Here is an 11,566-nt window from a genome sequence, read left to right on the forward strand (position 1 = left end):
CAACACTGGGGCCACTATTATTTCTGATCTACATAAATGACTTCCCCACAGAAATCGACCATAGGAAGAACTGTATTCTCTTTGCTGACGACACCACTATCTTAATATCATCTGAAAAGCATGAATACACCGAAGAAGTGGTGGATACAACACTCAATAATGAAGCAAACGAAATATGCAAAAAACTAAATCTAACCATAAATAAGGATAAAACAGTTCACATTCGCTTCACCCCAAAAAACAGAAACATGGAGGACCAAACAAACATAGGCATACCAGCACAGACAAATACTAAATTCCTGGGCATACTGATCGATAGTCACCTCAACTGGCAACACCACATTGAACTGCTGTGCAAAAAACTGTCATCTGCCATCTTTGTAATCCGAAGGATTCGAAATATCACTGAGGAGAAAACTGCATTCATGGCTTACCATTCTTTATTTGCATCTCATTCAAAGTACAGCATTGTGGCATGGGGGTCCGCAGCCCAGACGAGGATTGATAGAGTTCTGCGACTACAGAAAAGGGCCCTGAGAACTATTCTAAGAAGATAAATGATGGATCACTGCAAGGCGCTCTTCATCCAGCATAACATATTCACAGTTGTCGCACTCTACATCTTCGAAGTAACAACCCTGGCTGTGAGGAGTAGCCCGAAATTGAGGGGAGATAGACATGCCCACAACACAAGAAATGGAGCCGACATTGAACTCCAGCAGCACCGGCTCACTAAATTCAGCAGGTCGCCGGCCTACTCTGGGGCCTGACTCTTCAACCTTCTGCCCAAGGAGCTCAAAGCAATTCAGGATTACGGTGCCTTTACTAGAGGTCTGAATAACTACTTGATCTTGAGGCCCTACTATGCATTGGCAGAGTTCATAGACGACTACACATACCAGCACCACAGACCGTGAATCCCCATTGTTTGGGAAGAAATTTGACAATTCCCAGGTTAACGACCACGGAGAAGACTACAACAAGTAAGTAAGTAACATGCCTCCAAGATGTAACGTGCAGGCAGTGTGAGGATAACGACTCCACAAACAAGGGTCTACAGTGCTCCAGGTAGGGTTTCTTGAAGATAGTTCTTATAATTCTCTTTTGTAGGAGAAGTAATGAAAAATATCTTGGGTCGGGATTTTAACCCGGGTCTCTTGAGTTATAAAGACATCATCTACTCGACTACGGCCACTCCTAGTCTGAATAATCAATAATACCTTGAAAAATATATCCTCCAAATTATAAGGAATTCAAGTTCGGAGCCCGACGGGGCTTTTACGGGGTGGAAAAAGTGGCGAGAGAGATAGTGAATGGTTATTGGAGGCTGCGAGCCTTGAAAGGCAATATAAGGGCGTGGAGGTGATTTTAAATCTCACAACTAAATACCATATCAAGGCCATTGGCAATCAATTGTAAGAAATAATGATAGGCTGCAGTAGTTTGCGGTACTGATGAATCACAGACAAAGCCATTTCACCAACACTAGGTATCACAGCGACAGAATTTACAGCTAAGATCTATTGACTTCATCTAGAAACTCTTACTCTCTGATGGTCACTGTTTGTCCCTTGCAGGTCATTAATAATATCCTTGCTGAATAAATACAAATTTCAAACAATCCCCATTATTTGGTATTACCTGAATGATGTTATACTGTTTTCTGTATTTTTTTCGAATTAAATTTAAAGTGTGTTAGTATCTGTAATATATTCTAGATATATTCCATTCTTAAATGACAAACACTGAGAAAAACCTAATGAATTAGCTGAAGTAAATACAGTAGCTCACTCACTTCCCCTGCGGGAAAGGAATTGAACTAGGCCTACTCTCATTTCAAAATTTTTTGCTTTTTCAAAATGTGCCACATATAATTAATGTGCATATATACTGTACGAACTTAGTTCAAGTAGAATTAGAGAAGACATTGTAACAGTACCGTAACTGTCAGAAACATCAGCGTGTTTTTGAAAGCAAGTCTTGGTTGGTGCCCCTTCTTATTGTATTAATATAAATAATTTCACTATCATTTCAACCCATTCATTAAATTGAATTGAAAAAAATCAGTATTGATTGTGACAGTTACTGTTTGCATTCTACACAGGGTTCGGACGCTATAGGGCAATCTTGGATGCACCGCCATTGTAAAGCATTCATTTCATTTCATTCGAATTAATGGTTAGTCTCTGAGACTAGTTTTGATGACAATAAAAAAATGTAAAGGAAACAAATATACTTGATTACAAATTCAACAATCTAACATACTTTATTACAAATTCTACAATCTATTATAAAAATACGATCTTATTTATCAACGGCATTAGGGTTTTTATCGTCTGCAGAATATCTGGTATAGGTTTCCAGATGCGAGAAATCTTTTTTGTCCTCCTGCCAGCCTCGGGGTGGAGCAGACTCGTAATCGTAACTTCTGTCAGTTTTCCCATACAATTCGGCTGTTTCTTCCAGTTCATCCCTGAAAAAATATCACAATTTTCATGTATTTTGAATTCCAAGTTCAATTGAATGAGAGAGAAGAAAATCACTGGCAGAAATCATAACCAACGAAAGTGTGTAATATAAGAGCATTTTTTAAATTATGAAATAATTAAAAATTGTTAATTTTATCCCATTTTTCAATTATCATCCACTATCCACGTCTGTGTATAGAGCTTCAACTAATATTCACTTTTACTTTATAGGGCTACTACAATTATAGAAATAAACTTACCAAATACCCTTTTTATATTTTTTCCTAGTTACCTTGAAAAGTGACCATTCCTGCACTGATTACAGAACGCAAAGAATCACTTTTCCGCTCTAGTGAGCAAAGCATTACTTTGCGTATTATCTTGCAGCCATCTCAATCAGCATTGTTGGCGTGTATTTTGAATGCGAATTTGTTCTATCTATATTTTTTTCTAATTTTCAAATAAATAAAAATGAGAACTCATTAAATTATACATTTTGAATATTATTCATTACTTCAAATAATATTTTTTTCATTCATAAATTGATTGGTTGAAAAATTATTTAGAAATTGAGATTTACTCAAAATTATTTAAATTTTTGGATTAATTTAATTTTTAATTTGAATAAATTATTGATTATTAATTTTCAATTGGATTATCAAGTTTAAAATGAATTAAAGTTGTTATTAATAACAAAATTATACAGACAAACATTTGATGGATTTCAGCCATCATTCTACCCATAATCAACCACTTCTCCTATTCAATGTTAACTGTAGGAAAAATTTAATGTGAAATACGTGCGCAAATTTCTCTGCTGCACTCAAGAAACCATTCCTCGCCTTCGGCTCGTGCGTAAACGTTTTTTTCAGTGCAGCAAACTGTCACTTTGCGCACTAGTTGCATAAATAACTACATCAATTCACATGTTTTGACTCATTCAAACTATTAAAATTTATTATTTAATTAGCTTCAACTAAATTCAACGGGTAGTGAATTCACACAGTGAGTCTTTTTGTTAACTCTACTTCCTTCATAATTGAGTAAAATGGGAAGTTATTTTAATAATAAAACACACAATCGATGGTTAGATTGTTGAAAGAAACTCAATTTTACACGTAGAGCAAGAAACTAAATGAGAAAACAGTCTATGCTTGAAATAAAAGAAAACTCTGAAATGCAAAAAATCATCCATTAGGTTTTGCATTGAGAATTTCATAATTTTGACAGCTGTTTGCGGCCGTGAATTTGAAGCTGCAAGTGTCAAATTGGTTCTCATCTATGCAGTATGATATTCATAATTCTTGCCAAATTACTATGGAAAATTTATAGCGTCCAACAAGTACAAATCATAAAATGGTTTTATAAAAATGATAATTTTGCTGTGCAAGCAATGTTTCAAGAGCTTTGCGCATTTTACGGTCGCAATAATCGTCCTACCGAGAGAACTAATAGAAATGTGGTGATCAAATTTGACGAACTGGTTTGAACTGGATCGGTAAATGTTCGAACGACAATGGATCACAACGTCTGTCAATAATATTCCCGCAGTACATGAGAATATGCAGGGGAACCCACTGTAGTCATTAAACACAAGAACTCGACATCTCTGAACTCAACTTGGCTAATACTGCTAATGGTTATCGACTTCTTGTGACACAAATGGAAAATACAGAGTGGTGCAGAGGAAACGCATGTTTTTCGAACAGCTAGTACTCAGTGACGGAAGGGGGTAGTGCCCTTAGGGTAACCGTCCACTGGAACCGTATTCAACCGATTCGTTCGGCCGTTGGATCGGTCGAATCTGCCGGCCGTCAACTCGGCCAAATACGGTCGTCCATTACAAGTGTTTTCGTAAGTCCAGTTCAGTGGTTTGCTGGTTGCCAGAAAGTGGAGTGGCAAGCTAGTTAGTAGGGAAAGTCATTCTTCTTTGTGTGTTTACTTACAAAGTCTGTAAGATTGCATTCATGGATTTCGATGAGATTATGCTACTTGAAAGTACCTACTAATTATCAATTATTTATTTATCCATTACATTCCACAATCACAATATCAATATATTATAACACAATTATTTCTATTTTCTAATTTCACATCAGTAGAATTTTCTACATTTTTCCACTTGAATTCAGTTTTTTCTCTTAGTTTTTTGTTGTTAGAAACAAAATAGATTCACTCATAATTCCACTCACACATTAAAATATCTGTTTGAATTCACAGGTATTTATTTATTCATATCATCATACTAAAATCATTATTAAATATTTATTTATTCACTAAATATCAACAAAAGTAGAAGTATTTTATATTAAAAACGTAAAATGATATTGTTTGAAAACTTTGGAGGGTTATTTGAGGATGAAGAGGTGCAGTGCTTGAATTACTGTACTTTGATGGGTTGCAGCGTTTAGAAGTACTGGTTCTGTAATGAAAAATAAACCACATGGTATTTTCCATTCAGTCCGTACTCTGGAAAATGTAGACTGAGTCAGTGTCGTCTAGTCAATCGTTTAGGACTAGTAACAACTGCCGTTCTGACTCGGTCTACATTTTCCGGAGTACGAACTGAACGGGAAAGACCATGTAGTTTCTTTTTCATCACAGAACCAGTACTATTATAAACGCTTAAACGCTGCAACCTATCAGAGTACAGTATTTCGATCAGGCAATGCACCTCGACAAATTAAAAATATTGCCGGAAAAGCGTTGCACTGTGACTACAGATTCATTGTTTTTGAAAAACTTCTCGACAGCGAACACAATATGTTGAACGTTCCAACGCTCCATAGCGACTGAAACGGCATAGATAGTATATGGGCCGTCTGCCAACATTCGTTCAAGGACAATAACTCCTCCCATCGCCGAGTACTAACGGTTCAAAAAACATGCTTTTCCTCTGCACCACTTTGCACAATGATGGACATGTTACATTTGAATAAAAAGTTGTCTGTAGAGTACAGTACATGATTCACAGTATGGTCAGACATCAGTTTACATGAAAATATTATATCAAGTCATAAAATGATCTTTCGTTGGACTCACCTATATTTCGTTCTGCTAACTTTCTTTCCAGTGATAGGATCGGTTACGTCACCATGAGGGAAGACTACTTCCATTACCCGATGTGTGATTAGCTTCGTCAGCTTCTGAGGCAGCTCTTCTATTAGAACAATGTCGTTTGTTTTACAAATTTTATTTGGATCATGCGCGAAGTAAGTTTCTTCCTTATCAAAATACTGGAAATGAGAAGAGAAATAATTAGTCATTATTGGCAAGTTCGCTAAATCAGAATTGAACGACCAAGCAAAAATAAACTTAAGCTTCAAATCACTCAGTTGGAAAATTATAAATACGTTACTTTTGAATCAGCCCATATCTAATAAAATATTTATGTATAAAAATATGTGCTAATAAGACTGCAAACTGACTTTTTTCAATTATTTTAAATTTGTAATATTGGCATTTTTCAACTTACGAGGAAAACAAACCGTTTGCTTTATAAAATTCGTCCCAACAGATAGCAATTTATTACTTGAAGGGTACATTCCCTACTTAGTGTTTCGAGACAGATTACTCAACCTCCCAATTTAACCCTGAGTGGAGAAGAGATTGCAAGTCTCTTAATTTGAGAGACTCAACATGTCAATTTGTTGTTACATTGAGTTTCCCGTAATTGATATGAACTTTTGGTTTTTCAACCTTTATGACGAAATCTATCCAGTACAACGAATGGTCATGGATTGATGAAGAATTGAATTGAATACCCAACCAGAATTAGTCTCAGGTCTCTAGCGGTAGATGCGCATACCTCCTCTATTTGAGTACCTATCTATGAAATACTATAATTTTTCTTCTTCTACTGTCTCTGGAATAATAATTCAAATCAAATCAAATCATTTATTTTCGCCATTTAAAAAAACCAAAAACAATCACAAATAAAGAGTGAATCAAAAAATTATGAATAATAAATTTAAACAAAATACAAGTGTTAACTTAAAAATAAGAAAATAATAATACAAAATCATAAATATCTCTTTACATATGTAAATATAATTTACTTATTATATATGGCATCACCAGCAAAAGAATAAACTTTGCCCGCTGGTGACCGTTGCAAATCGAAAATAGTATAATAATATTTAAAATAAAAAAAAATCCTCATCATTTAGTCATTTCTGAGAATGAAAAAAATATAAAAGTAAATAAATTATAAGGGATACAATAATTTTAATTTAAATAAGGTTTTCTATTGAAGTGAAATAGTTTGCAATTATCCAATTTTTTATATCATTACTGGTATCTCTAGTTATATGTGTTAAATTAAAAGGTAATATATTTATAAACTTGCTGCTTAAATATATCAAATGTCTCTTAACTAGTGTAAATTTCGCATAATAAACTTTGTATTTATTGATAGTATTTGGCCTAAAATTGTAATGAGATTCATTTATCATAAAAAAAATGTCTTTATACTTAATAATATATTTTGTTAAATTTTTCAAGTAGAGTTGTCTCAAAGTCAAAACGTTAAATTCGTGAAATAATAGATTAGTTGAATAAAGTCTATGTTTATTTAATATTGTTTTAATAATATATTTTTGGGTGATGAATAAATTATTTACATGAGTGTCAAAAGCTCCACCCCAGATTACTATCCCATATTCCAAAATGGATTGCACCAATGCAAAATACACGGTTTTTAAATCTTTCAGTTCTAATATTTTATTTATTTGGTAAAATTTATATGAAATATATTTAAGTTTTTTGTTATAAAAGCAGTATGGGGCTGCCACTTCAAGCATTCATCAATAATTATTCCTAAATACTTTAAATTACATACATTTACAATACTTGGACAACTGCAGAGGTCCTTGTTTGTGCACTCTAAGTGAAGTTTTATTTTTAAGTTTCTATCAGGCTTTCCAGTTGCATTTGCTGAAAATGAAATATATTTAGTTTTCTGTACATTCAAGCTCAATGTATTTAGTTCAAGCCATTTTTGAATTTTAGACATTTCACCTTCAGCAACCCTGAAAGCATCTTCCCAGTTTTATTGTGAAAAAATTATAGCTGTGTCATCGGCAAAAGACACCAGTTTACCACAGTCTAGTTTCAGTTTTAAAAGATCATTTACATAAAGCAGAAATAGTATTGGAGATAGCACGGTACCTTGAGGCAAACCAAAAGATGTTAGGGTTACAGAACTTTCTTGAGAATTTAAAGATAGAATTTGGGATCTGTTTTGCAGGTAACTTTTTATTAGATCAAGAGGGATTCCTCTTATACCCATTTTATCTAGTTTAATAAATAAATTATCATGTGGAACCGTGTCGAATGCTTTCGATAAATCTAAGAAGACTGCTAAAGGTTTTTCATTTTTATTAAGATTATTTGTGACAATGTTTATAAAATAAGCTAGTGCATCTTGCGTGTTTTTATTTTTTTGAAAACCAAATTGATTTTTTTGGATAATGTTATACTTATCAATATAACTCAATAAACTCATTTTTATGCATTTTTCTGCGATTTTTGCTATGTTACTCAAAAGACTAATGGGTCTATAGTTGTTGGGCTTGCTTATGTCTCCACCTTTAAATAACGGTTTTAAATTTGCAATTTTAAAATGATTTGGAAATGTTGCTGTGATGAAGACCTTATTTATAATATGAGATAGAGGTGTTGAAATGTAATCGGCTATGTGTTTTAAAGTCATGTTCTTTATGCCATCAAGACCAGGACTAGAACTACTTTTTAAATTTTTAATTATTTTCTCTATATCAGATGAGCAAACTGGATTAATGAACCAAGAATTTTGAAAATGGTGATCGTATTTTTCAAACTGCAATTCAATTTTTTCATTAGTTATTTTGATATTCTGAGCATGTTTCATTCCGACAGAGGCAAAATGGTCATTTAATGTGTTTGCATCAATGGTAATCTTATCTCTGCCTGTGGTTTTTTCATTAATAATCTCATTTATACACTTCCAAAGATTCTTGGGGTTATTATTGTGTTTATTAATTTGATTTTTATAATAATGTGTTTTAGCAGTTGTAATTACACTTTATTCAATATTACCCTGAAATTTTTCAAATCTTGTTTTAATCTTATATTGAAAGGCTCTTTCTTAATTTTTTTATACATTTTATCTTTGGTATTGATCGATTTTATCAATCCGGGAACTATCCAAGGTTTTAGGGGTCTATTTTTATGAGTAACCGTTTTTACCTGAGTTGATTTCGCAATATGTTTATTAAGCGTATTTATGAAATATACAACCATATCATCAACATCATCAACAACATCCTCCATGATAGCACTCCACTTTTCCTCAGCCATAGCCAGCCTTAAAATGTCATAATTTATTTTCTTAATGTTTACTGGGGCAATAATGTCACCAACAAAACAGTCTACATACCCCAAGTGGAGAGAAACCGAGAAGTGATCTGTAATATGAGTCTTCAATTTATTGCCTATTTTACATTTTAATTTCTTATCATTGTTTCTCAGAAAAATATGATCAAGACAGGAGACGGAAGTCTCTGTTACTCTCGTATTTCCATTTATGTAAGATTTAAACCCGTTTCCACTAAAAATATCAACATACTTCATAATAAGCTGATTACTTAAACTCATATTCAAGTTGATATCGCCTGCAAAACAGACGTCAATATCTTTTGGAATTGATGTTATATAATTTTCTAAACTAGATAAAAATCTCGGCACATTACCACTAGGAGATCTATAGATACCAATAAATTTAAGAGTTTTACCACTAATCGTTTTGATATCAAGAGATATTGAATTGCATTCATCAATCTCACAGTTCAATGTAGAAAAGTCGAAAGAATCTTTTACATATATACACAAACTATCGCACTTATTCAGTTTAGAACTTTTATTAACTACTCTGTAACCTGGTATGTTAAAAGTAAAAGGAGTGTTTTCATTTATCCATGTCTCTGTAAGGATAATTATGTCATAAGAAGTTTTACAGTTTTGAAGAAGACACAGGAATTCATTGAAATTTTTTCTCAAACTACGTACATTCATTACATATAATTGATCTCTTCTCTCCATCATCATACCGTATTAAACATATCCGTCATTCTACTCCCAATCAACTGAATAAATTGAACTGAATGTCTATCAAAAGCCAACTCTAGCCAAACCTACCAAGTCAAACAGTGGTTCAACATCAATGAGCAGATGCTTAATGAACATAAAATTTTCTCATGCAGCCTTTGTCGGGGTTAACTCAACGGAGAGGCCGTAGTCGAGTGGATTAGATGCTGGCTTTATATTCAGAGGCCCGGGTTCAAATCCCGGGCAAGTTATTTTTTCGGACCACTCCCGTGTTTCGGATGGACAAGTTGATTCGTCCGTCCCGGCTGCCTAAAAGCAGAATTAGTTGAAGGACCTGAAATTGATCAGGTGCGACCTGAGACTGATTTACGAATCAGTAGTTTGTGGAGGACACAGTCAAATGCTTTGCTGAGGTCACTTAATGTGAGGGCGAAGGACTCTGGCTTGTTGTCAGCCAATTTCAGTTAATCAATCACTGACAAACCTTCCTAAGACACCAGAGGAGAGCTAAAATAAACATCCCATTCTACAGGCTCAATTGGATTATTGTGATTTAGTACTAGCCATAAGTATTCACAACATTCCATCTAATAAAGTAAGGAATCTTGAGGATAGAATTAAGATTGTCAGGTTAGGAATTAATGACTGATAAGGGAAAACGCTATTTGACTCTGTAGGAGAGTACTGATAATATTACTTACTTACTTGATACTAGAGGTCGTTGCCAAGGACTTGGGTTTCCAGATAGGTAATGTCTGAATTCTCTGATCACAGTAAAATAGCCTACATAGTTATTCATGATGTGGAGGTGCTTAACTCCCAGAAAGATGTTCCCCGTAAAAATCCTGCAGTGGGTAGAGTGGCTTTTCCAGGAGTTTATTTTTCACTGTAGTTTAGAAGCAATTGTCTTTTCAATGAGCAAACCAAAATGCTTGTTTTCTCCTCAAGTTTGAACTTGTATGCAAGAAACCACAACTTAGCTTCTTCTATGAGTCTGGTGGACTCCTCCTTTCCCTGTTCCACAGTGACATTTCTGGAATTCAAGGTGGTGTCATCCGCAAAGATCACTGCCCTCTGACTGCTTGAGAAATCATTCATGAGGATTTGAACAACAAGGGGTCCAAAACCGAGCCCTTTGATACTCTATGCTCATCACCTTACTCAGTACTGAGCCAGCATCTCTCAGCTGGACCAACTGTTTTCTACTTTCTAGTTGGAGGATGTCACTGTCCTAAGAACCACGCCACCCAGTCCATATCCCTCCAGTTTTCCAAGCAATATGCTGTGAGGTACGCAATAAAACCCTTGCATGAAGTCACATAATGTGATGGGCAAGAAATTCGCCATCCTCAAAACTTCTCTGGATGTTTCTTGTCAAAGCCAGGAGAGCACTGGATCACTGGTCTCCCCTTTCTTGTGAATTGGGAGACACTAATAAGAGAATTGTTTTTAAGCAGGCGGAACAGACGACTTAACGAGTCTATCCGTGAAATGGATGAGTATAGAATAATAATATCACAAGACAAAAGTAAATAAGTGTTTCTTTTTAATAATCTATAGACTATAGCCCATCAAACCTCTACGACAATCAAAAATATTGATAATATTCAGGTGCAGGTCCATAATTATACAGGTCTAGTCAATCCAGATCTATAATCATGATGTGAGGAAAGAAGTATGAAATAGGTGAGTAGGCTTAAATATAAAATACATACCATCAATAGATGTTTATTCAATTCCATCCTTTTTACAACTATTTTGGAAGCGTTCTTTTTTATACAAGGGAAACATTTCCCCAATAACATTGAACTTCTTGCAACAGCCATTACGGTGGCTTCAATCTACCCAGATACTAGATTTCGGCTCTTATTTTTTTTTTTTTTTGATAATAAATAAACAGTGGAACAATTTTAATCAGTTATCTTTAGAAGTTATTAAAAATGGTAATTTTTAATTTTACAAAACATAACCTATAAGCTGAACTTTGAAGACAAAGAGGTGAACAAGTAAAG

The 11,566-nt window shown here is 34.2% G+C and overlaps 1 protein-coding gene across 1 annotated transcript; it reads right to left on the reverse strand.

Moving 5' to 3' along the window:
- Positions 1-2,235: 2,235 nt before the first annotated feature.
- On the reverse strand, positions 2,236-11,566 carry LOC111045311 (28S ribosomal protein S17, mitochondrial). The gene is made up of 3 exons (XM_039426308.1): positions 11,270-11,566; positions 5,511-5,704; positions 2,236-2,473 (listed from the first exon to the last, which is right to left on the reverse strand). Exons 1-3 carry the CDS (start codon positions 11,378-11,380, stop codon positions 2,305-2,307), a joined length of 474 nt encoding a protein of 157 aa, XP_039282242.1. The 5' UTR covers positions 11,381-11,566; the 3' UTR covers positions 2,236-2,304.

The sequence above is a fragment of the Nilaparvata lugens genome, chromosome 4 (genome assembly GCF_014356525.2).
Source record: "Nilaparvata lugens isolate BPH chromosome 4, ASM1435652v1, whole genome shotgun sequence".
In the NCBI taxonomy this organism is placed as follows: Eukaryota; Metazoa; Arthropoda; class Insecta; order Hemiptera; family Delphacidae; genus Nilaparvata; species Nilaparvata lugens.

What these genes read in the sequence shown, in the direction of transcription:
- LOC111045311 (XM_039426308.1), bottom strand. Translation starts at nt 11,380, where the DNA reads ATGGCTGTTGCAAGAAGTTCAATGTTATTGGGGAAATGTTTCCCTTGT. An exon ending in TGAATAAACATCTATTGATG is followed by an intron (nt 5,705 to 11,269) that starts GTATGTATTTTA and finishes TCTCATTTCCAG; the next exon opens with TATTTTGATAAGGAAGAAAC. An exon ending in GTTAGCAGAACGAAATATAG is followed by an intron (nt 2,474 to 5,510) that starts GTGAGTCCAACG and finishes ATATTTTTTCAG; the next exon opens with GGATGAACTGGAAGAAACAG.